This window comes from Pimephales promelas, chromosome 6 (assembly GCF_988280905.1).
Source record: "Pimephales promelas chromosome 6, fPimPro1.hap1.1, whole genome shotgun sequence".
NCBI lineage: Eukaryota > Metazoa > Chordata > Actinopteri > Cypriniformes > Leuciscidae > Pimephales > Pimephales promelas.
Window position 1 is genome coordinate 7,063,345 of NC_142774.1, and position 27,700 is coordinate 7,091,044.

At 36.0% G+C, this 27,700-nt stretch overlaps 1 protein-coding gene across 15 annotated transcripts in view; it reads left to right on the forward strand.

The window, feature by feature from the left end:
- Window positions 1-27,700, forward strand: part of mcf2la (mcf.2 cell line derived transforming sequence-like a) — an 87,008-nt gene that overhangs the window by 52,952 nt on the left and 6,356 nt on the right. For 8 of the 15 annotated variants that reach the window (XM_089132038.1, XM_089132033.1, XM_089132034.1 and 5 more), the window contains 24 exons: window positions 7,537-7,656; window positions 7,764-7,880; window positions 9,909-10,058; window positions 11,018-11,142; window positions 13,216-13,330; window positions 13,484-13,603; window positions 15,305-15,496; window positions 15,782-15,973; window positions 16,758-16,917; window positions 17,263-17,315; window positions 17,680-17,759; window positions 17,849-17,915; window positions 18,816-18,931; window positions 19,024-19,093; window positions 19,174-19,266; window positions 20,790-20,882; window positions 20,974-21,099; window positions 21,201-21,422; window positions 21,644-21,736; window positions 21,854-21,932; window positions 23,274-23,447; window positions 25,235-25,327; window positions 25,576-25,641; window positions 27,588-27,662. In XM_089132038.1, coding sequence (XP_088988164.1) covers window positions 7,537-7,656; window positions 7,764-7,880; window positions 9,909-10,058; window positions 11,018-11,142; window positions 13,216-13,330; window positions 13,484-13,603; window positions 15,305-15,496; window positions 15,782-15,973; window positions 16,758-16,917; window positions 17,263-17,315; window positions 17,680-17,759; window positions 17,849-17,915; window positions 18,816-18,931; window positions 19,024-19,093; window positions 19,174-19,266; window positions 20,790-20,882; window positions 20,974-21,099; window positions 21,201-21,422; window positions 21,644-21,736; window positions 21,854-21,932; window positions 23,274-23,447; window positions 25,235-25,327; window positions 25,576-25,641; window positions 27,588-27,662 — 2,791 coding nt within the window. Of the gene's footprint in view, window positions 1-7,536; window positions 7,657-7,763; window positions 7,881-9,908; window positions 10,059-11,017; window positions 11,143-13,215; window positions 13,331-13,483; window positions 13,604-15,304; window positions 15,497-15,781; window positions 15,974-16,757; window positions 16,918-17,262; window positions 17,316-17,679; window positions 17,760-17,848; window positions 17,916-18,815; window positions 18,932-19,023; window positions 19,094-19,173; window positions 19,267-20,789; window positions 20,883-20,973; window positions 21,100-21,200; window positions 21,423-21,643; window positions 21,737-21,853; window positions 21,933-23,273; window positions 23,448-25,234; window positions 25,328-25,575; window positions 25,642-27,237; window positions 27,316-27,587; window positions 27,663-27,700 lie in introns of all 15 variants that reach the window. The other 7 variants (XM_089132043.1, XM_039687765.2, XM_089132037.1 and 4 more) reach the window with 7 other exon arrangements.

Genomic DNA, 27,700 nt, shown 5'->3' on the forward strand with positions numbered 1-27,700 from the left:
TCGCTTTATTTCAGCATTATGCAATTCTGTTATTCCAAATGAATGTACTTGTGTTGGGTGAACTTAATTTGTTAAGGTTGATTCAACTTATTTACTATGGTTCAGCACAACTTAATTTAATAGTGTCAGCCCAACTAGTTTGCAGTGTTTTAGACCAATTGATACGATTCCGGTATTCTAAATTATATATCCTATTCATCCAATACAATATAGTTTATTTTAGTGTCACATTAATCAACTATTTACTATCAGTAGCACTTTTTAGCAACATAAATGATAAGATTTAAATGCTTCAGCCTAACCAAATTCTCCACTCTTCTTCACAATGGTAACCCACTGTAATTTAAATGGTTGTAATAATTTCAATGTAATTGAACATTAAACACAACTACGCCCTATCAAGTCTTCCCCTTTTCTCATTTCTCAAAAACACACAAAATAACACTTAATTTCAACTTTTATGTTTATATTTCAACTTATTCAAAGCATGCTGGGAACTAAGCACCGTTCAGTTTCAGTTAATGCAACACAAATCATTCATGTAATCCAACACAAACGGATTAAGTAAACTTAAATTTGACGTATATTTAAGCAGATTGAACACAATCAAATAAACGACAATTATAAATCAAATATACAATCAAATGTATAGCAATTTTGTTGCTTAAAGGAGTAGTCCACTTTTAAAAAAAACTTTTGCTGGTAATTAACTCACCCCCATGTCATCTAAGATGTCCATGTCTTTTTTTCTTCAGTGGAAAAGAAATTAAGGTTTTTGATGAAAACATTACAGGATTTTTGTCCATATAATGGACTTCAATGGGAACCAAACGGTTCAAGGTCCAAAAGACACTTTCAGTGCAAACTGTTCAAAGGGCTTTAAACGATTCCAGGCGATGAATAAGGGTCTTATCAAGTGAAACGATCGCTCGTTTAAAAAAAAAAATTGTTGAATGAACCAAATGACTTGGAAAAAAGATTAGTTCATTTTTGATGAACGAGTTCGAACAGGAGAGTCACGAACGAGCATCACAGAACAGAGCAAGACGAGCATTTGAGCTTATATAACTTAAACTTTTTTTTTTTTAAATGAGCGATTGTTTCGCTTGCTAAGACCCTTATTCATCGCCTGGAATCGTTTAAAGCCCTTTGAACAGTTTGCAGTTTGCACTGAAAGTGTCTTTTGGATCTTGAACCGTTTGGTTCCCAATGAAGTCCATTATATGGAGAAAAATCCTGGAATGTTTTCATCAAAAACCTTAATTTCTTTTCCACTGAAGAAAGAAAGACATGGACATCTTGGATGACATGGGGGTGAGTAAATTATCAGCAAAAGTTTTTTTAAAAGTGAACTACTCCTTTAAGCTCATTTTAATTAAGCAATTTGAACAAGCAGCAAAAATCTTTTTTTTTTTCATTGCTGTCCCTACATACTACCTGATAATTTCAACCATTTATGATGCGAAAAGTGTTTTTAGGTGCTTTTCAGTCATAAGAACCGCTTTATGCCACCTGCATTTCTCCTGGCTCTCAGTGACTTCATCAGTGTCTTGTACCATATAAGCGTGACTCAACACACACCTCATCGGGTTCCTCACGTCCATCCGCGGTTATTAAGAGCGCTGATGAGGAGGCGTTTCACCTGTGACCTTGAGCTGCACATAAGTGATTTTCGCACAGGGTATATGAGGTTAGTCCAGAGGTGAAAGGTCACAGAGATGAGAATTAGGGTCACTGGGATTTAGATTCCTTATTTATTGGAATTTTTCTGGTTTTATTGGTAAAAATGGGCATAATGAGTTGCATTTCTCTGCTATGTGTGGCTTATTTTACTATCCAATTTAACCAAAAATGTAATTGAATTAGAATTGTGTATTGAATCAGGAAATGCAGTCGGTTTTTGGACTGAAGGTGTGTGTGTGTGTGTGTGTGTGTGTGTGTGTGTGTGTGTGCGTGTGTGTGTGTGTGCGTTAATTGAATTCCAAGTGGCACGTGTCTGATTAGTCTGGTGTATCAGTGTCATGGCAGCTGCTCCCTGGAGACACGCTTTCTCCATCTCCACACACACACACACACACACACACACATGGCTTTCCCTGGAGAACATTGAGTTACACCCCCATAAATGCACATAGTAATTCCTTTCTCTGTCTCACACTTGTTCTCACTCTCAATATCCTGTTTCATTTCTGGAAAGTGTGGCGTGTGTGATGTTTGTCCCATTTCATCTCTTTACACAAATAGATGTATGACCCATTAGCATCCTTGCTCTCTAGATATCATTATCGGCATCGGCAATGTGTGTTGACAAACACTACTGCAGTCCTTATGCACACACACACACCCATAATAATAATGCCGTGAGTGAGCGGTTGGGGGAAGGGTGGGTGACCACGTTTTCATTGCAACATGGAGAAACATGAAGAGTTGTTAATTTGGGAAAACATAGGGTGTGTGTTTGCACTGTTTATGTAACCATATTCAATTCATTTTCTGGACACAACTAGACCAATGGTGCGTTATCTTGTAATTGCAGTGTTTATGAGAGGCCCGAGGCAATCGTGTAATACACACAGCGGTTTACTAAAGCTTCTTAAAAGAGGAGCTGTGTTGGTCACATCTGCTTGAATGAGCTTTAATGGAGGACTCAATAATGGGGCGTTTCTCTCCGACTTCCTGTTGTGCTCACAGCGGACCCCTGTGACTCTTCCGTTATTGCCAGCGTGTTTGGGACAAGCATGGCCAATCTGCCCTTAGAGGAACTGGATATTGTCATGGTAATATAAAGGCGGGGTTCGATTTGAGGAGACTCCTTTGTCAGCAATCAAACATGAGGGTTGAGGCTTTATGGGCATTGTGATTATGAATGGGAAATCTTTTGCTCATTTGGATTTTGGACGTTGTATACAAAGAGCACAATGGAACGATGTTAATAAATTATATTTTTTCAGGTTTTAGTGCGTTTTGGCGGTTGCCAGGTTTGCTTTCTTGAACTAGGGAGGTTGTGCACTTTACATAATATATTTATATTTAGCTTACTTATAATAATTGTTTTTGACTAGTTGAAATGTTTTTTTTTTTCTGTTAAGGTCTATGTAATTAACAGTACAAAATCCTAACGCGTTGTCTAAACACAAACCATTTATGTTAAGTAAAAAACTCTTACATCCAGAGGGTGGCAGTATAGTGCGAGCCAACTGCCATTTTGTCCAAACTTAATTTGATTGTGTTCAATTTGCTTGAATATATGTCAAATTTAAGTTTACTTAATCTGTTTGTGTTGGATTACATGATTGATTTGTGTTGCATAAAACTGAAACTGGGCGGTGCTTGTAAAAATTAATGCGCTTTTTCTAATCAATAAAATTGTAGCAACAGATTACAAGCAATATTATTAATTAAACTGAACAAATTAGTATTGAGTAATAATCAAATTATTCCCTAAAAGATAACAATTTAAAATGAGTAAGGTTTACACCAAAAAAATAAACAAAAATATCTGAATAACAGACAGATATCAAAGATTAAGAACTCTTTTAATATTGCCAACATTGAAGGCACCTGATGTTAACAAGCAGAATCACTGAAGGAGAAAAACAATTTTAAAACAAACACCGATCACCATAATGGTGACTTAAATGTACTTTTTAAAAAAAAATTTAAGTTTTACTCATTTTAAATGGTTAACTTTTAAGGAATTCATTTGATTAATTCTAACTCAATTCTAATGTGTTAAATTTAACTAATATTGAGCTTAATAACTTGCCACAATTTTTTTTTTATTAGAAAAAGCGCATTCATTTTTACAGTGTAGTTACCAGCATGCTTAGCATATGATTGAATTAATGTTAAAACTAGTGTTATTTTATGTTGTTTTTTTATTATTATTTTTTTTGAGAAATTTAGAATAGGGGAAGACTTGATAGTGTGTAATTGTGTTTAATGTTCAATTACATTGGAATCACTAGAACCATTTAAATTGCAATGGGTTACAATTTTGGAGAAGAGTGGAGAATTCTGACTGATTTAATTGTTTTCGACTGCTTTGGTTGAAGGAGCATGAAAAACTTAGCATTTGATATGCTAATATGTGCTAAAGCTAGCAAATAGCTAGCTATAGTCTTTAAATTAAATTATGCGTCACTAAAATAAATGAAATATTAATGGATGAACGAATATAAAAAATACCTGAATCATGTCATGAAGCCTTTAAAAATTCACGTTGAGACTACTTAAATCGGGTTGCTTAAAATTACTTAATGTTGAAGTTACATGAACCAATTATGTTTGTTTAACTTAACCCATGTATGTGTAACCTGTTGATTAAACAAAAATAAAGACACCATAACATTTTTTTGAGAGTGCTCAGATGCTTTGATATCCTTTCAAATCTAACGAGTTATGTGGCGATTATGTCAAATTTCTGGTGTGAGGTTAACAAATCAGCATTTCTCATAGTGTTGAGGTCCGCTCTGCAAACAAACGTGCAATTGCCACTAATGATTCTCATTAGCCCTTGAATCTCACTCTTTCCTATTTGTTAAACGAGAATACAAACAAACAACAGCACTGTCCAAGAAAAAAAGGGGGGCACGATAAACAAATTTCCCTGGAAACCCAGAGCTGGAGGCATTTTAGCGCGGCAGACTGTGAGATCAGCCCGCTGTAGGATTATCTCATGTTTGGCAGATTCCCGCTGAGCTGTACGGACTTGACTGTGATTCTTGGGGATGGCTCAAGTGTTGATAACAAATCCTGATTGTGCGTCTCGCCACCCCCTTTAAATCTGTGGACAGAGTGACTGGGCAGTTGGGTGCATTTCAATGCAGTGACGATGCATCAGGACATGCTAATGACTTGAATTTTAATTTGGGGTTTTGGTTCAAACCAGCACTATTTAAAACAAAAACACCTCTGTATGAACTTTAGTCTCATTTTTATATCAAATGATTTAGCATTATTATACATGTAACCTGCGCAAATCCACAAAATCACACAAGTGCTCTTTTTGTCCCGAATAGTGCAAATGTGATATTGATTTTATTTATAAAACAGTTCAATAAATAGTTACATTTTAGACACAATAGTGTCTAATTTTGCTAATTTTTCTTTAAAGCCAGAGCAGAGCTGTTGTGCGGCTCAGAGTAACAAAGTGTTGTTTTATTACCAATTACCGAATGATTCTGTGTTTTGAGCGAATCAATCAGGTGATTCATAGAGTCATTTACTTGATTCGTGAATGAATCAACCATATGAACGGATCGAATGAATGAATGACTCAATGTCTTATACATTTACCGCCACCTACTGGCTGTTTTAGTTTCTAATTAAAGGCACAATATGTAAGATTTTTTCGTCACTAGAGGGCGCAGTTTCCAACAATAACAAAGGCGTAGGTTGGTGACGCAGTGATGAGCTGAATGATGGGACTTGCTGTCAAGATGATGGATCTAATAATGTTTATGGATGGGCGCAAACATTCATGTTTATGACCATTACAGTGGTATGAAGCAGGTCGCGATTGCTAAAAAGACTGATATCACAAGGAACTATCCGCAAGTGCTGGATTACTCACACAGGCCAGTTTATTAGACGAATTAAACTTGAGGTAATGCAGCGCTGCTTCACTTGGTCTAACGTTACACGATCACACTAAACGGCATTTAAATGTGTGTTGAAAGTTATAATGTTAGACTACGTGTTAGTTTGTTTGCTATACGACACTAGCGGCTAGGTCAACATTGGAATAACATAGTGACCGTATTCTAACATTTCATTTTGTTGAGCTAACGTTATATAACATTGATTTGTTTTATGTACATTTGCTCACCTGTCTAATAAAGCTGTCAAGTCGTGACTCGTGAAGCTCTGTCGAGTTCAAGTTAGTCGCGGATGCTAGCTCTCGGCATGCTGATATGATCCTCATTTTAGTTCTCCTTGTTTGTCCCAAAGTCTATGTTTGAAAGAAACAAGAACTGCGCACCGCTAAACGTTGCGCCCTACGCAGTTTTCCACGTCTGTCGCCATGGTTTCGTCATGGCACTATGAACGGAAATCGAGGGTAGCGCGGATATTGCGTGATTGACAGGCGACATTTTTTTCCGGGACGGCCACTTATTTAAAAGTGGCATTTCTCTGAAATAAATAAATCTTTGGAGACTTTTGGGATCTTGTAAGTACACAACTGCAGGAAATATATCACACTGTGCAAGTGATTTATTGATATTTTGTTACAAAAATCTTACCTATTGTACCTTTTAAGAGTATGAAAAAATATAATCAATAAATCATATTTTGGGAATAGTTTGCCCAAAAATGAAAATGGTTTATTTACATTTTGAAGACTTCAGATGCAAAAGCCTCAAAATCTGTGTAACGTTTTTCTTTAATATTAATGATGTAATAAAAATATAGGTTTCTTCCTAAGTACCGGCATTTCTGAATGGGCTGAGGCTGGGATTTATTGAGTTTGAAGTGAAAGTATTTGATGAGCGTATACTATGTGCAGAGAGCATTCACTCAATATTATTACCACATTTTCTTCATTTACTCAACCATGTGTCGTTTCAAACCTGTAGGAATTTCCTTCTCTTGCGGAACATGAAAAAAAGATATTTTGAAGAAGGCTTGTAAGAAAACTCTTTTGTTCTGTAAATGCAGTTTCTGGAAAGGCCAATGTAACCTAAAAGTTTATGTGTAAATTTTATAAAATAAAATAAAAAAATTCATTCTAAAACTACTTTTGTTGTGTCTTTTTAATGCTTTTCTCATTTAACACAATAATGACTTTAAATTATCTTTTGGTGTAATTTGCGATTCATTGGATTAATAAATAGGCACATTTTATTAGATTTAAAAATGTTAAATGTTTATATTTATTAGTTAATACTAGACTGAATTAGCTGGATTCATATTTTATTCGAGGAAATTTTTTATTGGAACTGAATTAACATAATTATTATAATTTTTAATGGTCAGATATATTCATAATACAGGACCAACGCTTTTTTAAATCAGTTCTCAGTGTCATTTTGTAAAGCCTCATCTTTCTGCTTCACTGCTTACTGACACACACTCACACACACTTGTCAGTTACACTGCTGTCCCTTCAGCTGTCAGGAGACCCACTCCACAGTCCATGCAAACATCACAGCTCTGTATCGATCTACGGACATATTTTTGATTTGACGCGGTGCCCAGTAGGGAGACATTTTAATGAAGAGACTGTAAACATAAGAGCTCCATGAGGGGTGTGTGTGTGTTCATTCACAAAGAAATAGAGGGTGTGAGAGAGAGAGAGAGCTCAGGGAGGGAAGCATACTGTATGTGAGACCATTGTTAGCCTCTCTGGTCTTTCAAGAAACTGAGTTGTCATGGCAACAGAATATAGATGGTGTGTGTGTGTCAATGCAGACGGTGGGAGGGAGGCTGTACCAGTCAAATGTAATGGCTCACTAACACCCCAGCTTTGGTATTTATATGTATTTTGCTTGCAATGTTTTTCTTAGTTTTCTTTTGTGTTTGTGTGTTTTGTAGGGCTCTTTCCCAGGCAACCTGCAGCTGGTGCTGGTACTGAGACCCACAACACTCTTCCAGCGGACCATCTCAGACATCTTATTTAAGTTTAACAAGGATGACTTTAAAATGAAAGTGCCGGTAAGTGCGCATACACACAGCCTCATGTGTGGTTAATGAAGAGCATAGTATTGGATTATACGCTGACATGAGAGAAGTGGCCTATATTATGAACTGTGTGTGTGTAGGTGATCATGCTCAGCTCTGTGACTGAGCTCCACAGTTACATCGACCGCACACAGCTCACGCAGGAACTGGGCGGCACGCAGGAGTACTGCCACGAGAAATGGATTTCACACCGCACCGTGAGTACAGATCCAGGTTCACTACAGTACTGACGGGTGGTACCCAGTACCCAGAAATGAAGAGTAGAGCCCGACCGATAAAGGATTTTGAAGGCCGATACAAATATTTTTTGGTTTTAACATCCGATATTCCGATATATCGGCCGATATATATATATTTTTTTTCAGAAACGCACAACAAAACATTAACAAATGTCCCCAACATAAGTTATTTGTAGTTATTTATGAGTTTTAAATAAAATAATATGATAATGCATTTTAAAAAGAAACTTGTTTCTTTTATTGTCACAACAGAACAGACTGATGATAGTGACATTAGCCAGCTTTGTGGTTAGCTAGTCTATGATAAGCCATAATTTAGCAATGGATAACGTCATACTGCAAATTGTAAAACATACATTTTCGATATAACAGGCCAAGGAGAGATGATGCGTCTCATCGCTATAACGATGTCACGCGCTGTTAAAGAAATACTTCAGTCACATTGTCAAAAGTTAAAAGGACACTCAGTCAACTACAATGTAACAACGTAACGTAACTATTACTAGCTAATTTTCGCTTCGCTCTCGGCTTATATAACAGCAGCAAAATTTTGTCATGCTTATTTGAGTTTAGAGAACTGATGGGGATGTTCTTTTAATTGTTATTCAAGCAATGTATGTCTCGTGACCAACTCAACGAGTGTTGCCAACTGGGATGGTGTAGAGTGCCCTCTGGTGGACAAACTATACAACTCCAACACTCATGACATGGTTCAAGCGTGTTTCGTCCGTTTTTATTTTATTTTTGAAATATTCATTTATCGGCCATTATAACTGCCGATACCGATAGTTTGGAAAAATATCGGCCTGCCGATATATCGGTCTGGCTCTAATGAAGAGCGAGGATGGGATTGGTTAGATGTAGAAGCCACTCAATTAATGAACGACTGCTGAGTTAATGACAAGCTTACGGGTGCAAAATAGGAATGATACATGCATCAGCGTACAAATTCATTTGCCCATATTGTGCAGGATATGCTGTGTATGTATTCTACTGTATGTGCTATAGTATATTATGCTACATGTATGTCAGTGAGGTGTCTATTGATAACTGCAGAAATACACTAGCGTTTTAAAGTTTGGTGATGGTTTTATGTTTTTGAAAGAAGTCTCTTAGTTATGTTATATTTTCAAATGTAATTTATTCCTGTGATGTCGAAGCTGAGTTTTCAGCATTACTCCAGTCTTCAGTCAGTGTCGCGTGATCCTTCAGAAATCATTCTCATATACTGATTTGAAACATTCCTATTATAATTAGCATCATGCTGAAAACATTTATTTTGAAATGGAAACCTTTTATAACATTTACAAATGGTTTTAACGTCACTTTTAATATTTTCAAATCATCCTTACTGAATACGTTTTTTTTTTATTATCTAGCTTAATGCCTTTGAAATGTCAAATTTTTTTTGGTCCCCAAGAGAAACTGCTTATAAATCATACAAGTGATGTGTGTTTTTTTTATGTAAAAATGCTGAAAGTCATCTTTGATGGGTAGGGTTAGTGTAAGGGGGATTTAATATACAGTTTATACAGTATAAAACCATTGTCTGTTACAATGTGTTTATGTGTGTCCTAGTGTATTTATTACTCATGAGATTGAAGGACAAGTTGTATTATGTGATTCTGTTCTATGCATTCACTGAATTCTGTACATGTGGACATTTTCATCTTCACACTAACTCCAAACACACCTTAAGTCTTGGTTCTTCATCATTATAATGAGGTATAAAAAAATGAGTCCTCCCGGAGGATGTCAATCATCATCTCGAGCAAATGAATTGCAGTTCTTCCCGTTCCATTTGTGGACTTGCTTTTAAGTAATCAGTAATTGATTTTCAGTGCATCCGCATTGACCTGTTGTTGCTGTGTTTAAGTGCTGAGCTTCTGGATGTTGTTTATTTGATGCACACCCTGTTATGTGGTTGCTGTAGTTTTGCACTGATCCAGCATGTGTGACTCTGGGTTTGTGTTGTTGTGTCTGTAGGCCATTGAAGGGTTTGCTCTGATGGTGAAGAAAACAGCGCAGACTCTCCAGTCTTTCGGGACAGAGCTGGCAGAGACAGAACTGCCCAATGATGTCGAGGCCACGTCCAACCTTCTAGCCATCCACACAGAGAAAAAGGACAAGATGAAGGTCAGAGTGAAATTACTAAACATCAGGGTTTATTTATAATGACCATCTTATTGTATATTATTCTGCTTCAACACAGCTTCTTACCCATATGTAAATACATGGACATTATTATTTTTTTTATTCTGTTTATTCTAGTTTTTTTTATTATAATTCATTATGCAAAAGCAAAATGATACTTGAAGGAGGTTGATTGCATTTTGCGTGTCATTTATTTTATATTTTGTCATGTTATAAATACATTTATATTTATATATATATATATATATATATATATATATATATAAAATCACAATTAATCGCATCCAAAATAAAAGTTTGTGTTTACATAATATATGTGCGTGCACTGTGTATAATTATTTTGTATAGATATAAATACACACACATGCATGTATATTTAAGAAAAAAAATATTATTTTTATATAAAATATTTATATTCATATATAATATAAATGTTATATAAATCTATATACATTACATACATGAAAATATATACAAGCATGTGTGTATTTATATCTATACAAAATAATTATACACAGTGCACCCACATATATTATGTAAACACAAACTTTTATTTTGGATGCGATTAATCGTGATTTTATATATATATATATATATATATATATATATATTTATATTTATAACATGACAAAATATAAAATTTAAAAAATATACATATATTTAAAAACTTTTATTTTGGATGTGATCAATCGTTTGACAGACCTAATATATATATATATATATATATATATATATATATATATATACTTTGTATTTATATATATATATATATATATATATATATATATCCAGTAGGACCCTTAATAATTTAACATGAATTATTCACATGACCATAAGCTATAAACAAACCTTGAGTTTGCATAAATAATTCATGCTCATGATTCGGAGTGAATAGCATGTTTATTTTGTGTGTGTGTGTGTGTGTGTGTGTGTGTGTGCAGGATGACTTGAGGATCGCTCTCTGTCAGGGAGGACGTTTGCTGGAGAGCATCAATGAGCCGCTGGTGAAAGATCCAGATTACACCATGAACCAGGATGAACTGGAGAACCTGGCTACTGTTCAGAGGTGTGTGTCTGTGTCTGTGTGTGTGAGATACCATCTACCGTGCTGGAATGCAAAAAGGAGAGACCAGACGGTTACAATGCAGCAGCAGACTGTTGCGTGTCCTTGGTCGGTTTTCGTCCTTATTAAGCTGTTCTGGTCAGCTGTGCTTTTACATACACAACAAGACAAGCCACCTGGTAAAGATTATACAGCAAATCTACAGACATGCATGCAAAAAGAGCATTAACTTACAGGAAGTCCAGCTCTACTCGCATGACCTTTCACTGAAGCAGTGTTCTGGGATGTGTGTGTGTGTGTTAATATCCACAGGCATCTGCTGTCAGCCTTTATTATCTTGATGTGGCTATATTTGTTTAAAGAGGTCATCGGGTGTCTAGTACTTTACACAAGTCGGTATGATTCTTTAGGGTCTTCATGTAAAGTTTAATTCCTCAATGGTTGTGTAAAACAACACCCTTTTTACCACCTCAAAAAGGTTTCGGTGCATGTCCCTTTAAATGCTAATGAGCAACTGTTCACCCCACCCCTCTCTCTTTCATGGGGTGAGTAAAGTGTCCTTTGCGGAGAGTACACATTACAAATGGCTGAGGGTGGAAATATGCTAATACTGCACAGTCTGTCAGTGGTTGTGGGCGGAGCATGAGCAATATGACAGCATATTGCTCAGAAAATCCAAACGGCTTGATTATTGAGTGTTTTTTGAGGATTAAAAAAAAAGAGTGAATGGATTTTTTTCATTGCATGGTTGTAGTGTCCACACACTGTAAAGACATGTTTATATGCAAAAACCATATAAAAGTGAATTTTGCATCCGATGACCCCTTTAAAGGCACACTATGCAAGAATTGTAACAGCTTCAAAGTCATTTCGGTGGTAAACAAACTCATAGTAGGGCGAATCATCCTGGTAGTAAAGCTTGGGGAGACGCCGCTGTAAATAAATTAGGGCTGTGCAAAAATGAATTGCGATTAATCGCATCCAGAATAAAAGTCTGTGTTTACATAATATATTTGTGTGTGCTGTATATAATTATTTTGTATATATAAATACAAACACATGCATGTATATATTTAAGAAAATGTGTTATTCATATATAAAATATTTATATGTATATAATATAGATTATGTATTTATATATATACAGAATTTAAGTGCAAATCATTCTTAAATATATACATGCATGCATAGGTATTTATATATACAAAATAATTATATACAGCACACACAAATATATTATGTAAACACAGACTTTTATTCTGGATGCGATTAATCGCAATTAATTTTTGCACAGCCCTAAAATAAATGCATCGATCCACAATTGTTTGAGTTGTTTAATGGTCTAGTGGTAGATCTTTTGTCAAGCGTGTCAGAGGTTATACTTACAGGTTCTAAGTTTGTTCTCTCTCATCAAAACTGAATATGTTCATCAGTGGTTACAGTCTATATCAAGCAGGGACACGTTTTTTTGTGCATTTTATTTTGTGATTTCACCGGAATGAATAAAAAGTCTCCGCAGGTGCGATCGATTGGAGAGCCCGTCCGAGTGAAGACTGCGCGCGGCGCCACAAGAGACTCTATGTATCAAAAACACATTTTAGCGCTAGATCTCTTATTTAATGCAAAAAATGCACACTATGCAAGATTTGTACCTTAATATAACAGCTTCAAATGGGTATCAGGAGTGCAGAGACAGTCTATGGCAGAGACACTCTGCGTGAGTGCTATTTACGACAGTAACATTAAATACAAGTACTTTACGGCGACTCTAGGGGTCGCTGTTTGACAAAAACAGAATTCCTCCATAGTGTGCCTTTAAGGTTTTTATTATGGAAACAGTCAAACATACAGAAAGAGATTTCAGAGCTATGATAGTGGGCATGATTTGCATGACTTCGGAAGGTACTGTGTCTTTTGGGTTCAGAAGACGACAATTTTTTTTTTTTTGCCTTCTTGTTCACTGTATGTTTTTATTGTATGGTAAAAAACAGCTTGGATATTCAAAATATATATGTTCCACAGAAGAACGTAAATGGTGACAGTTTGGGTGAAGTATTCTTCTCTTTCTTTCTATAGGTTGCTTGGTCAATTAGATGAGACTGAAACAGCATTTGATGATTTTTGGGACAAACATCAGACCAAGCTAGAGCAATGTCTGCAACTGCGGCATTTTGAGCAGGACTACAGGGAGGTGAGCGACACGCACTGGTTCATCTGTAACACTTATACATGTATTTTTTTATTTTCTTTTACAATCTTTATTAATATTTTGAATTAGCTTTTATTAATTCATGCGCTGTAACTTAAACTTCTGTATGAGCAATAGTTGTAATCTGTGTTGTAGGTTAGAGGTCATTTAGACCTGGTCTATGAAAGATTATCAGGCTTCTCGGAAGTAGGAATAAGCCCCGCCCACGCTGAACATATCCTGAAAGAGCTGACCATTCACGAAGAAAGAGCTTGCGTAAGTATTAACCTGCTGTCTAATTAATTCATTGTTTTTCTCGATGATGTTATTATGATACTATCATTCAGATACAAAATTAAAGAATATAGTACTGCAAAAAATCTATTACAGATCCTTCCCTTCATTTCTATCCAGACCCAACGCACTTTCATTTGTCCTTATAATGTTCTAGTGTGTGTGGATACAGGCAATCTTAGCATGCAAATCTCACCTTCCTTAATGAAATTGCTGAGAGCGGCAGTTTGAGGCCCTTTCAGAAATCACCCACATGTCCTCATCCTGCGGAGAGAAGAGGGGGGTGTTTTACCCAATGTGATAAATCACCCATCACCACGCTGGAGTTATTCTGCTGACACAACGGGATTGTGGGAGTTCTGGGTGCCCACAAAGTGGCAAACTTATTTTGTTTTTAAGTAAAAAAATCACCCAAAGATTGACTTCATCAACAGCAGAATTTTAAAGACTGTAACGGTTATTATAACATGATTTGTTTTCATTGCTGCCATGGTCACTTTATTAAAATAAAAATATTCACATGCGATTTAAAAGGTTGGGTCTGTAAGATTTTTTTTTTTTTATTGTTTTAGAAAGATGTCTCTTATGCTCTCCAAGGCTGCAACAAATATAGTAAAAACACTGTAAAATATTAATAGAATTTAAAACAACTGCTTTTTTAAATATTTTACATTTATAGCATAAATCTAGTGTCACATGATCTTTCAGAAATCATTCTTATATAATGATTTACTACTCAAGAAACATTTCTTATTATCAGTGTTGAAAACTATTTAATGTTTATGCCTAATATTTTTGTGGAAACCACTATAGTTTTTTTTCTTCATTTTTTTATTGAATAGAACGATCAAAAGAGCAGCATTTGTGTGAAATTTAAAGGAGTAGTTCACTTTTTAAAAAACTTTTGCTGATAATTTACTCACCCCATGTCATCCGAGATGTCCATGTTTTTCTTTCTTCAGTCGAAAAGAAATTAAGGTTTTTGATGAAAACATTCCAGGATTTTCTCCATATAATGGACTTCAATGGGAACCAAACGGTTCAAGGTCAAAAAGAGAGTTTCAGTGCAGCTTTTTTTTATTATTGACACACGATGAATAGGGTCTTATCAAGCGAAATGATTGGTCATTTAAAAAATAAATAAACGAGTTCGAACAGGAGTTACAAACACGCATCACAGAACACAGCAAGACGAGCATTTGAGCTTATAAAACAAACTTTTTTAATTTATTTTTTAAATGAGCGATCGTTTCACTTGATAAGACCCTTATTCATCGTCTGGAGTCGTTTAAAGCCCTTTGAACAGTTTGCAGTTTGCACTCAAACTGTCTTTTGGACCTTGAACCGTTTGGTTCCCATTGAAGTCCATTATATGGAGAAAATCCTGGAATGTTTTCATCAAAAACCTTAATTTCTTTTCGACTGAAGAAAGAAAGACATGGACATCTTGCATGACATGGGAGTGAGTAAATTATCAGCAAAAGTTTTTTTTAAAAGTGAACTACTCCATTAAATCATCATAATCTTTTGTTACGTTATATAACTATACTGTCATTAGAAATGTACTATTTACCCTTATGTTTGACCAATTTCATGTGTTCTGCTGAATAAAATTAATTATTCTTTTTTGTGTGTGTATTCTAAAAATAAAAATAAAATAAAAATGTGTCTCTCGGTCTGTAGGAGGTGTTGGACCGGGCTCTGTCTCTAGCGTGTGATGCAGATCTGCTGATCGAAGCGTCTCATTACGCTGTGGATTCCATCCTGCCCAAATGCTCTGAGCTGCGGGTTGTGTGTGAGGAGATCAGCGGTGTCCTGAACGAAAAGAAAGCTCATCTTCTCAAAGCCATGGAGCTACACCAGTCTCTAGAGAAGGTACTGGGCCCACCCGATGACACCCCTCTAAAATAGTCAATGAGAAAACTTTATTCCTGTGCTGACTTATTTCCAAGTTGCAGCAGGACATATCAAATAGACATAGCTAAATAGCTAATAGCCTTTGGTTTAAGTCAGTCTCTATTTATAATTCAGGAGGAGGCTTTGTCAACTTTTAGGAATAGATTACAAATGGTCTCAAAGCTAACAGACATGGACTAAAAGCCAGAAAAAAACTTCTTTAATGATGATGACTGACTCTTTTTCTTCTTTGGTCACTCTCAGGCCTCTAAATGGTGTGATGATGGGATCTACCTGCTGGCGTCTCAGCCTGTGGATAAGTGTCAATCACAGGATGGGGCGGAGTCAGCGCTGCAGGAGATTGAGCGTTACCTGGATACAGCCAATCAGCACAAGCTGACAGATTTGAGTGCAATTTGGAGGGACTATGAGTCTGTGCTCACTCAAGACTTCAGGGTAAAAACAAAAAAAACTGAGCCATAATATGTGTGTATAGATTTTTATTTAAACATATATTAGTTTTTTAAAGGGATAGTTCACTTTGAAATATTTTTTGGTATGTTTTAGCTTACCTCAAGGGCATCCAAGATGTAGGTGTCTTTGTTTCCGCAGTATTTTCAGGTCAAACCGTTCTTTTCTGTCAGTCATATAATGGAGGTCTATGGTCACCACCTCAAAGAGCATGCACAGAGACGTCCAGATTAAACATGATTTAATGACTCGTAAATGTAAGTACACATTGATGGCCTAAGACACGAAACGAGCAGTTTGTGTGAGAAAACGAACAGTATTTATATCGTTTTTACCTCTTGAAACCACAGCCACGTCCAAGTGATCTGAGGGCGCGGGCGCTTTTTGGTAAAAACTATATAAATACTGTTTGTTTTCTCACACAAACCGCTCGTTTCGTGTCTTAGGCCATCAATGTGTACTTACATTTCCGAGTCATTAAATCATGTTTAATTTGGACTTCTCTGTGCATGCTCTTTGAGGTGGTGACCATAGACCTCCATTATATGACTGACAGACAAGAACGGTCTGACCTAAAAATATAAAAATTGAAAATACTGCGGAAACAAAGACACCTACATCTTGGATGCCCTTGAGGTAAGCTAAAACATGCCAAAAAATATTTCAAAAGTAAACTACCCCTTCAAGTGTTATTGAGAATATGGAAATTATAGTCAAATGTCTTGTCAGGTTTAAGTTGAATGATTTTTTTTTTTCTGTGCTCTGACAGGATCAGGTGGACAAAGTGTTTCAGAAGCAGCTGTCCATGCAGGAAATATTCGAGAAGAGGAGGATCAGTCTTAAGAAGTTAGCAGCCAAACAGACACGACCCGTGCAGCCCGTCGCCCCACGTCCCGAGGCCATCATCAAATCACCCATCTTGTCTCCAGGTTAATCCCCTAAACGTGACTCTTTGTGTGTTTGGTTGCCGTGTCACTGTTTCCAGGTGCCAAAAGTAACAACACGCACTGCTAATATACATTCACAATGTGCTGTAATACTATTAAAGGTTCCTAACCTTTATCCATACTTTTTTAAAAAATATAAATAAATGGTTCTGTAAAAAAAAAAAAGCCCATTTCATTTGAGGACACAGGAAATGTTTTTATTAACCCTGTCATTTACTTTACTCTTCTGCCATCTAGTGTTCATAATAGAAAACTGCAGGGATAATTGCCACAAAAAAAGAATATTATTATATTTTATGCATGTTTCTTTGTCTTTTTTATCCCCAGCGCATAGAGAGAAGACTATAGATGGTGATATCATCAATGGAAACTGCAGAAAAGTAGGTATCTTATCTCTATTTTATAAGCAGTAATATTTATAATACTGCTTTGATATTGATAAATGAAGGAAAAGTGGCTGCTCTGCTCACTTACGCATTTGTTGCACTTTGAATATTGAATATTAAGTGAACAGATTTTTATTTTTATTTTTTTTTATTTTAATTGTATACATTTTTAATTGTTTGTTCAGATGATCGCACACAACTTTAGCAGTTTAAAAATGAACAAATGTCGAGTTAGTCTGAGTGTATTTTGAACATTGAGCTAAAAATATGTGTGATTTTAATAAAATGAACACATTTTCAAGACACTGTGTGCGTGTTATATAGGTAGAAATCAAAGCATGGTTGTTGATATTTGCAGGGAGAGATGCACTTACAGAGTGACGGCAGCAGACACCCGTCTGTCTCTGATGAAGAGGAGAACTTTGCTGTGCTTAGACGGTCAGTCAGGGCCGACTTAAAAATAAAGTGATCTATTGGGTGTCTTTTTGTATTTGACTGATTATCTGTTGAACGTCCGTTCACTTCAGGCATGTGATGAACGAGCTGTTGGAGACGGAGAGAGCGTATGTGGAGGAGCTGCTGTGTGTGCTCGAGGTGAGTTACACTGACACCTTTCACTACTAGAGGTCAGATCAGTTTATGCTTTTTTTTTTTTTTTTTACAATATATTTATTAATATTTTAGTTTACATATCACATAAAATTACATACTGAATAACAATCATGTAAAACACAGTAAACCTTTTTCACCCTGTTCTCCGTCCCATCACCCCTCCCCAAAAGGAGATAAATAATAATAATAATAATAATAATAATAACATAATAATAAAAAACAAATAAATAATTAAAATAAAAAAATAATATATATATATATATATATATATATATATATTAAAAGACACCTAAATCAGGTAGGGAGTGTTTCTCATGTCTATTTAGAATACCATGATGCTACTCTACGCCCTCAGAGCTTGTTCTTGTTGTAACAAGTTACCAACATTGACATTATGCCTTAAGAAATTAGTAAAAGGTCTCCAGACATCATCAAAAGTGTTTTGTTTATTTTTAACAATGTACGTTGACATGTTTGACGCCATTTCTTTAATCCACATTCCAATTCTTGGCTCATTGATATTTTTCCAATTAAGAGCAATTGTACGTTTGATCAGTTTGTGTTTTAAAGTCGGCATGAAACAGAAATTGCAATCGTCTTTACTTTCCTATTATGACGAATTTCCAAGTAAAACGGCTTCTCGAACAAGAAAAAAATGTAGGACAGGACTTGAATTTGTCCATGGGGAATTGATTGGCTTGGGGTGGTTTGCTATTGGTGGATCTCATTTGAGTGACAGGTTGCCCCGCCCTCGTGCCAGATTTGATGAAAGATTACAAGGGAAAACATATTCCATGAACAACTAAGAATTGTCAATTTTGATTTCATGGTGACTTTAATAACTTTTAGCGCATTTGACTTGACAAATGAGTTTGTGTTCAGGGTTATGCGGCAGAAATGGACAATCCAGCCATGGCTCATCTCATCCCCAACACGCTGCTTCACAAGAAGGACGTCCTCTTTGGCAACATGCCTGAGATATACCAGTTCCACAAGAAGTGAGTTGAACCCCCAACTCGTGTGTCTCCGTTTGAGCTTCACTCGTGTGTGTTATAAAGCTGAAGTGCCTCTTATTCTCGATCTATTTTAGGACTTTTCTTCGTGAACTGGAGACGTACACAGACTATCCTGAGCTTGTGGGCCGGTGTTTTTTGGAGAGAGTGAGTCTGATGTTACTTTACATTCTGGTTTATTACATGATTAAAGGGATTTTTCAAATGTCTTTTTCATGTTTTGTTAGATGACGGATCTGCAGATATATGAGAAGTACTGTCAGAACAAGCCTCGCTCCGAGTCTTTGTGGAGACAGTGCTCTGACTGCGCTTTCTTCCAGGTCATCTTACATTAAGACACCATTAAGCCACGTTACATATAAGCACATCTTTTTTTTCTATAATCCAAAGGGTCATATTAGTGAGTGTCACAGCTAATATTTTAGGAATACAATATATAGGACCTTATATACACTACTGTTAACCCCTTAGCTGTCGCATCCCACAGGTAGGACGTTTAAAACGATAATATCTTAGTAAAAACCTTAAGTATTATTGACAAACTATGTCATTTGAAAGCTTACAATCTCTAGTTTCCATATTTGGTGACTGATTTTCAAAATAAATTACGGTGGAGCCATAATTTATAAATATGCAACAAGAATATTTTCATAAGTGTTCAGACCTTTATTTTGAAATAGCGATGAACATGAAAAATCATAAAAAAATGGTAGAAACCTCAGTTTGTTTTCATGCCAAGAGATCAAAAGATTGCATCCATTCAATTATTTTGGACAAAAAAGTCTGAAAAGTTTGAAATATAAAGATAAATTCACCATTTGTGATGTGGCAGGAAGTTATAATGCACATGCATGTTCTTTGTATGTTTCTTAGAGGTTGAATTCATATAAAAATCTGCCAAACTTCCCATACTACTTCTGAATAGGATCTTTACTTCATAAATTGTATGAAAATTGTGGAAATAATGGTTCATATCACTCAAAACACGAAATGGAGACGCCCTTATATGAGCAGTAATGGAGTCTGGTTGTGCCCTAGTGGAAGCGTTCGGTACTGCGCCCAAAGTAAATCTCACTGAAAGCTCATTTTTTTAAATATTTAAACACTTGTTCAGATTTTTGGCTTTGATTTTTCTGCAGATTTAGAGTAGCCCAGGTTTTGAAAATATATATTTTATGTAAAATTTGAATATGTTTTTTTTTTTTTTAATTTACATTTCCATAAACTCAAACTTATTTTACTTTTTTTTTATGTTTCACCTTCTTAATTTATTTCACTTCTACAAAAATCTGCCAAATGTCTTCTTTAAAACAAGACCAGTTAACAAGTTAAATGATTTGGGATTTTTTTCAATGTTTTGTGCTCACCCAGGCTACATTTATTTGATAAAAAATGCATTATAGACAGTAATATTGTAACACATTATTACAATTTAAAATAACTGTTTTCCATTTGAAAATATTTTAAAATGTGATGTAAAGCTGCATTTTCAGCTTCATTACTCAAGTTTTCAGTGTCACATGATCCTTCAAAAATCACATCTAACATGCTGAATAGAAAGTTCAAAACAAACAGCATTTATTTGCAATAAAAATTGTAACAATTGAAAAGTTTTTACTGTCACTTTTGATTAAATGCGATCAAAAGTGCTGAATATTTATACACATGCACACTCACATTTCTTTAAAAAAAAAAATTTACTGCCCCAAACTTAAAATGTATTATTATTATTACCGTTTCATAAATAATACTGTACTATAATAGTTTAATAGTAAGATTTATAAATACTATAAACTATATTCACAGTAACGAAAAATAAATAATTTTTGTATGCTATTTTCAGGAGTGTCAAAAGAAACTGGAGCATAAGCTCGGTTTGGACTCGTACCTGCTCAAGCCAGTGCAGAGAATAACCAAATACCAGCTTTTACTCAAGGTAAGCTAGACCCAGACCCAAATATATAACTCCTATATTTGCACCTCTGTCTGGTAACCCCTGTGTGAATGTGTGTGTGTGTGTATATCAGGAACTGTTGAAGTACAGCAAAGGCTGTGATGGTGAGGAAGACCTTCAGGAGGCGCTCTCATCTATTCTAGGCATCCTAAAAGCTGTGAATGACTCCATGCACCTCATCGCCATCACTGGATATGAAGTAGGGGTGGATTTTATTTAATGTGCAGATTAAATGAAAAAGGAGATCAATAATATAAGACCCCTTCGGAGTCGTTGTTGACCCTTGACCTGTGTTTCCAGGGCAACCTCAGCGATCTGGGCCGCTTGATGATGCAGGGGTCGTTCAGCGTGTGGTTGGAGCATAAGAAGGGTCACGCGAAAGTGAAAGACCTGGCACGCTTCAAGCCCATGCAGAGACACCTCTTCCTGCACGAGAAATATCTGCTCTTCTGTAAGAAACGAGAGGAGAACGGAGAAGGTTATGAGAAAGCCCCGTCATACAGCTTCAAACACTCACTCAACGTAAGTCCGGAATATTAAAGTAGTTTGTTCTCATTTATCATTTCTCTGACATGGAAATCAGTCGGTCGATGTGGGCATATCAAGGGAAGATTCATCATTTTTAGTGTAGTCGAACCAAGAAAAAGAAATGCTCATGTGATCTGCATGTTTAATTTGTGTTTTGTCTTGTGTAAATAAAGATTTCTGTATGAGACTGATTATGTTCATATCTTCTCTGATAGATGAGCGCTGTTGGCATTACTGAGAATGCAAAAGGAGATAACAAAAAGTTTGAGATCTGGTGTAATTCTCGAGAGGAGGTGTATATAGTACAGGTAAACTCTTTGTCCTTGTAAAAATATCCTATGTCTATTTAAATAGCGTTGAATGTACATAATCTCATCTATAATCCTGTCACTCACCTTTCTGGTCATCGTATTGTTTATTTTCAGGCGGCGACTCCAGAAATCAAAACGGCATGGGTGAATGAGATCCGGAAGGTTCTGACGGGGCAACTAAAGGCTTGCAGAGGTGAGAGACACCGTGCCTTACTCTTTCTTTTTATTATTTAGCAAGGACACATTAATTTGATCAAAAGTGACAATTAGTGACAATTAAAGGAGTAGTTCACTTTAAAAAAAAAACTTTTGCTGATAATTTACTCACTCCCATGTCATCCAAGATGTCCATGTCTTTCTTTCTTCAGTCGAAAAGAATTTAAGGTTTTTGATGAAAACATTCCAGTATTTTTCTCCATATAATGGACTTCAATGGGAACCAAACGGTTCAAGTTCCAAAAGACAGTTTCAGTGAAGACTGTTCAAAGGGCTTTAAACGATTGCAGACGATGAACAAGGGTTTCATCAAGAGAAAAGATCGACTATTTAAAAAATAAAAATGACAAAGTTTAAGTTTTATAAGCTCAAAGCTCTGTGATGCGCGTTTGTGACTCAACTGTTCGAACTCGTTCATCATAATGAATGAATCTTTTTTCGTGTCTTTTGGTTCATTCAACGAACAAAGTGAACGAGTTGACTCTGGAAAAGATTCGAAGTTCGAACAGGAGAGTCACGAACGTGCATCACAGAACAGAGCAAGGCGACCATTTGAGCTTATAAAACTTAAACTTTGTAATTTATTTATTTATTAAATAATAAATACAAAGCGATCGTTTCGCTTGATGAGACCCTTATTCATTGTCTGGTGTCGTTTAAAGCCCTTTGAACAGTTTGCACTGAAACTGTCTTTTGGACCTTGAACCGTTTGGTTCCCATTGAAGTCCATTATATGGAGAAAAATCCTGGAATGTTTTCATCAAAAACCTTAATTTCTTTTCGACTGAAGAAAGAAAGACATGGACATCTTGGATGACATGGGGGTGAGTTTTTTTTTTTTTTTTTTTTTTTTTAAAGTGAACTACTGTAAGTGACAATAATGTTACCAAAATTTCTATTCCAAGTAAACCCTCTATTCATCAACAAATCCTGAAAAATATTAAGCGGCACAATTGTTAGAATTTCAACATACAAATAATTATAAGAAATGTTTCTTGAGCAGCAAATCAGATTTCTTAAGGATCATGTGACACTGAAGTCTGGAGTAATGATGCTGAAAATTCAGCTTTGCATCACAGGAATAAATTAGACTTTCAAATATATTCACATAGAAACCGATTATTTTAAATTGTAATATTTCACAATTTTACTGTATTTTTGATCAAATAAATGCAGCTTTGGTGAGCATAAGAGAACATTACCAACATCATACCGACCCCAACATTTTGAACGGTAGAGTATATAGAAATGACACACTTCACGTAACCATCACGTTATGTCTGTAGTCGTCTAATACTGTTGTGATGTTGTGTTTCAGAGGCGAGGCAGCAGAAGAGCTCAGATCAGCTAACTCCCACCAGCAGCAGTCTAACCCTGAGCCCCTTCAAGACCAACCCAAAGAGCCTCAAGAAGGGAGAAGACAAGAAAACTGAGCCCACAGCAGCAGATCCCAGTAATCCTGCCTTACTCAAAAATAACGACAAGGTCAAAGGTCAGTCGGCCCCTCTCAACATGCACAACATAAACAAGAAAATCGAAATTACGTACTGTCTGTTACTAGATTTGAATTTTCTCTGTGACCATTAAAGTATGCTCTGTATATTATGAATATGGGTCTACATCCGCCATGTTGTTACCGTCACGTGACCTACCGGTGTCAGTCGCGTCATTTCACTTACAGTTATACACTCACCTAAAGGATTATTAGAAACACCATACTTATACTGTTTTTGACCCCCTTTCGCCTTCAGAACTGCTTTAATTCTACGTGGCATTGATTTAACAAGGTGCTGAAAGCATTCTTTAGAAATGTTGGCCCATATTGATCGGATCGCATCTTGCAGTTGATGGAGATTTGTGGGATGCACATCCAGGGCACGAAGCTCCCGTTCCCCCACATCCCAAAGATGCTCTATTGGGTTGAGATCTGGTGACTGTGGGGCCATTTTAGTACAGTGAACTCATTGAAATGATTTGAGCTTTGTGACATGGTGCATTATCCTGCTGGAAGTAGCCATCAGAGGATGGGTACATGGGGGCCATAAAGGGATGGACATGTTCAGAAACAATGCTCAGGTAGGCTGTGGCATTTAAACGATGCCCAATTGGCACTAAGAGGCCTAAAGTGTGCCAAGAAAACATCCCCCACACCATTACACCACCACCACCAGCCTGCACAGTGGTAACAAGGCATGATGGATCCATGTTCTCATTCTGACTCTACCATCTGAATGTCTCAACAGAAATCGAGACTCATCAGACCAGGCGACATTTTTCCAGTCTTCAACTGTCCAATTTTGGTGAATTGTAGCCTCTTTTTCCTATTTTTAGAGTGGTACCCGGTGGGGACTTCTGCTGTTGTAGTCCATCCACCTCAAGGTTGTGTGTGTTGTGGCTTCACAAATGCTTTGCTGCATACCTCGGTTGTAACGAGTGGTTATTTCAGTCAAAGTTGCTCTTCTATCAGATTGAATCAGTCGGCCCATTCTCCTCTGACCTCTAGCATCAACTTTTCCCTTTTCACACCATTCTTTGTAAACCCTAGAAATGGTTGTGCATGAAAATCCCAGTAACTGAGCAGATTGTGAAATACTCAGCGCCAACAACCATGCCACGATCAAAATTGCTTAATCACCTTTCTTTCCCATTCTGACATTCAGTTTGGAGTTCAGGAGATTGTCTGGACCAGGACCACACCCCTAAAAACATTGAAGCAACTGCCATGTGATTGGTTGATTAGATAAATGCATTAATGAGAAAGTGAACAGGTGTTCCTAATAATCCTTTAGGTGAGTGTATATCCCTTACGGGATAGTAATGTGTCCATTGAATGCACACTTCATGAATCTTAGCGGAAGTAGTACAGTAGTCATCTGTGGACTTTTCACTTACTGTTTTTTTTAATATTATGCATTCGGAAATACTACTTTTTGGCGGATTGTTTTTCACATACAATACAGTAGGGAAGTATTCGATTTCGGACGTCTGTGTAAGCATTTTCAAAGGTCGTTTTTTCAGATATTACACAAGACATATTTAAAATCAGTCAGTCAATGAATCCATGAAACTAACCCCAGACTGACGTTTCCCTAAATCTATCCCACAATTCATGCTGCTGTCTTTCCTCTTGCTGCTTAGACTGTGAATTTCTGTGATCAGTTTCTTTGTGACCCCTGGTGTTTTCTTTGTTTCCTAGTTTTTAAATTTTCTGACTAAACCTGTAACGGCCTTGATTATTTCCCCCTCCTCTTTCTTTCTCTCTGTCTCTGTGGAGAATAGACGAGACTGTCACCAGTCCCAACTCTGAGAGAGCTGCAGTGGCTAAAAAACGCTTTACACTGCAGGGCTTCAGTAACCTCAAGAGCCAAAAAGGTACAGCAGGAGGGCTCACAACTTTACACGGTCACGGGCAATACATTTACAACAGGGTCACTGCATATTGATAAAACATTTCTGAAAATCATTATGACAAAAGCATGTTTAGCAGAAACTTCTTAGTTAATAATGTCATTAAACGTTATTTATGATACATTTGAAAACAAATAGTTTAGTGATGTTGGATAAATGTGAAATATTGAACCTGGAATAAGTACTAAGCTTTGGCTTGAACCTCACTGCAGAGTTTATAGCAGCCTCTGGTGGCAAAAGCCTCTCACTTCCAATGGCCATCACTCTCTGCCCTCCAGGTACACTACAGTCTCAGGATACACTAGAGACCAGAGTCTAGATTAGCAGCAGTTTCAGAGTTCAAGCTTGGTAACATTAGAATTTAGAGCTATCATTACTTAAATGCTCTTTACTGTGCCTTAACCAGCTGTGACACAACTTGTTTCCATGAAATATTATTTGTCCACACCAAAACCAAGCTATTTTATTTTATTTATTTCTTTTCTTTTCTTTTCTTTTTTTTTTTTTTGGACCAGTTACATTTCCCTGGGTTCACTGTTCAGGAATAAACCAGGTGTGATACAACTTTATTTTTAGGAACAAGAATGTGTCCACAGTAAAATCAAATTTGACTTTATTTTATTATTATTAATACTATTTTTTTTTTTTGACCAGTTACATTTCCTTGAGTTCACTGGTAGGGCCTAAACCCTACCCTAGGCATGATACAACTTTATTTCCAGTAAAAATAATACAAAACCGAATTGTATTTTTTTTTTTAATTCATTTTTATTTTTTTTTTCAACACTTTTTTTCAAAATGTTTGCAATTTTTGAATTTATTTATAAGAATTTGTCCACACCTAAACTGAAAATTCTTTGCGATTTTTAAATTTATTTATAAGAATTTGTCCACACCTAAACTGAAAATTCTTTGTGATTTTAAATGTTTAAATTTATTCATAAGAATTTGTCGACACCTAAACTGAAAATTCTTTGCGATTTTAAATGTTTAAATTTATTCATAAGAATGTGTCCACACCTAAACTGAAAATTCTTTGCGATTTTATTTTTATTTATTTATTTATAACAATTTGTCCACACCTAAACTGAAAATTCTTTGCGATTTTACATTTTTTTATTTATTCATAAGAATTTGTCGACACCTAAACTGAAAATTCTTTGCAATTTTATTTTTATTTATAACAATTTGTCCACACCTAAACTGAAAATTCTTTGCGATTTTACATTTTTTAATTTATTCATAAGAATTTGTCCACACCTAAACTGAAAATTCTTTGCGATTTAAAATTTTTTAATTTATTCATAAGAATTTGTCGACACCTAAACTGAAAATTCTTTGCGATTTTAAAGTTTTAAATTTATTTTTAAGAATTTGTCCACACCTAAACTGAAAAGTTTTTGCGATTTTTAAATTTTTTAATTTATTCATAAGAATTTGTCCACACCTAAACTGAACATTCTCTGCGATTTTAAATGTTTTAATTTATTTATAAGAATTTGTCCACAACCAGTACGCATTATGCAGTCCAAACTGAAAATGCTATGTTTATTTTATTTTATGGGATTTTGAACCGATAACATTTTCCTGGGTTCACTATAACAGAGCTAACCAGCTCAAAACTGGGGGAAAAAAAAGCATCTTCAATCTTCAGATGTTGTTTTGTCACACCGCAAATTGTTAGGGCACAGTGTAAGACTTTAGTGTGCATGCTACTTTAGAGGCTCTCACCCTGTAGAACAGCCAAATCTGTCTTCATAATATTTAAGAATCGTTCCTTTAACCCTGTTATAGGCTTTCTCTTTCTTCTTTCCTGAAAATTTGTCCTCTTATCCTTCTCTTTCTCCTTTCTCGCTACTTGCTTTGGCTGCCAGGATCATCCCCCCCTAGTCCTGATCACAAAACTAAAAGACATGAGATTAAGAGTGATCCTACACCGTTTGGCTTCAGAGGTACACTGTCCCATAAAAACTCCCAGCATTCCCTCCTCCAACATCAGCCATGACCAGTGTCCTGTGCTCCCAAGCCTTTGTTTTTGTCATATTATGTGGTTTCCATTTTTCATACATCAGCCTGAAGTTGTAATAAACTAAAACGCTTCTATATTAGGTGTCAGGCATTCACAATCCAAACAAACTGACTTTAGTTCTGCATACCCCACCAACAAAAGGCATCTGTGGTGTTTGGGAAACCTTTGAAATCTCATCGGCTGCCTCTCCCTTAGACGCAGGTCCACACATCTCTCTTACCCGAGTGAGGTGGATGAGCACTTCTAGTCTGTTGCAGACTAAAAGGAGAGGTAACTAGATGTGCCTGGTGTGGGAATGAACTTTATCG